At 38.9% G+C, this 1,713-nt stretch overlaps 1 protein-coding gene across 1 annotated transcript; it reads left to right on the forward strand.

The window, feature by feature from the left end:
- Positions 1 to 542: 542 nt before the first annotated feature.
- Positions 543 to 995, forward strand: LOC104218908 (protein MAIN-LIKE 2-like). Its single transcript, XM_009769509.1, has one exon. The coding sequence runs from the start codon at positions 543 to 545 to the stop codon at positions 993 to 995; it is 453 nt and encodes a 150-aa protein (XP_009767811.1).
- The last annotated feature ends 718 nt before the right edge of the window (positions 996 to 1,713 follow it).

Raw genomic sequence — 1,713 nt, forward strand, 5'->3', positions numbered from 1 at the left:
TATATTATTTATTTGCTTAAAGACTAGTAATATAGTGCTCTTTTAGGGTAGTAAAATGTATTGCCTTTTAGCATAATATCCCTGTAGTTTAAGTATCTCTTATATTCAAAAATACATCAAAATAATTGATAAATCAAATACAAACTCTGTCCAATTGTAGTCAACTATTGTAAGAAAGTAACATGAGAAAAGAACAATATTTTCCGGATATCTTGGTGTTACTGGCCTGCAAATATCGAGCCTGGAACCCATATGTGAATACTCAATAATTAAATATTGTATAATTATAATAATTAACTATTTAATTTTTAAAAAAATATACAATTATAAAACTAACATGTAAAATAAGAAAACTAACACATACAAGAATTCAGGATATCTTGGTGCTACTGGGCCTCAAATATCGAGCCTGGAACCTTTATATGAATACATAATAATTAAATATTATATAATTATAAAAAATAATTATTTAATTAATAATTAAACATATAAAATTATAAAACTAACATGTAATTAATGTTGTTTAATTTACAGTAGACGACATGGAGGTGCCGCCTATTCATCCCGGACCTTCCAGCGATGAGCTACTGTCGTTACAGGGCGATCATAGGTCCGTCCACATATGGGAGGGAGAGTTACTAGCCGAGACTCTCCGCTTCAGGAGAGTGGACGACACGTGGGACTTTCTGAAACGCAAAGTTCTCCATACCTATGTAGTTAGATGCTTGCAGGATACGGGCTTCCGTAGGATTTTGGAGATTGAGCGGCTACAGCTTGATTGGTCTTTGGTCACGGCCCTAATAGAGCGTTGGAGACCGGAGACGCGCACATTCCACTTGCTCATTGGCGAGGCCACCATCACATTGCAGGATGTGAAGGTTATATATGGGCTGCCCGTTAGTGGACACCCCGTTGCTTTGCCGTATGCCATGAGAGAGATGATAGGTGTGCAGTACCTAGACATGCTGCAGCAGCTCACTAGTTTCCGGCCATAGGAGGAGAATGTACTGGTTGGGACCAATCATTTTTCGTTGATGACCATTCGAGAGTATTTGGAGGAATTGCATCCTGACATCGATGGCGATACACCGGATTATCATGTTCACCGGTATACAATGTTGCTCCTACTCCTTATGATTAGAGGGGTATTGTTCCCAAATACTTCAGAGAACCTAGTCAGCTTGAGATTTCTTCATCATCTTGAGCGGCTAGATGATTTACCCCCCAGTACAGCTGGGGTGCTGCTGTTCTTGCCTACTTGTACAGGCAGATGTGCCGGGTAAGCATGGGCACCCAGCGTGACATTGCTTGAAATTTTTCGCTACTACAGGTGACAACATCTAATACTCTATTCATTTTAACATACCTAGTAAAAATATATCTTAAATTTTATGTCAACTTCTTATGTTAGGTTTGGGCTTGGGAGCGATTCCTGCAGTTGCAGCCACCTCTACCACCATTAGCTCTGGATGTACGGAGGGAGGTGGGTTCTTTGGCGAGGTTATACGCGTGAGTATGAGGCTCGACATAATCTGTTACATTTCGCATTTTTCGTACGTTAAAGTTTCATCTTCAGTTAATTGACGTAGACTCGAGGATGAGATTACCTTGATGTTAGTATATTTATTCTATTATTACCAAGCAATAAGTAAGTGTCGTGAAGGAAATGGTACACGAATTAAAGAAAATGAGTTTTGTTAAAGGTTGTCGAAT

The sequence above is a fragment of the Nicotiana sylvestris genome, chromosome 3 (assembly GCF_000393655.2).
Source record: "Nicotiana sylvestris chromosome 3, ASM39365v2, whole genome shotgun sequence".
NCBI lineage: Eukaryota > Viridiplantae > Streptophyta > Magnoliopsida > Solanales > Solanaceae > Nicotiana > Nicotiana sylvestris.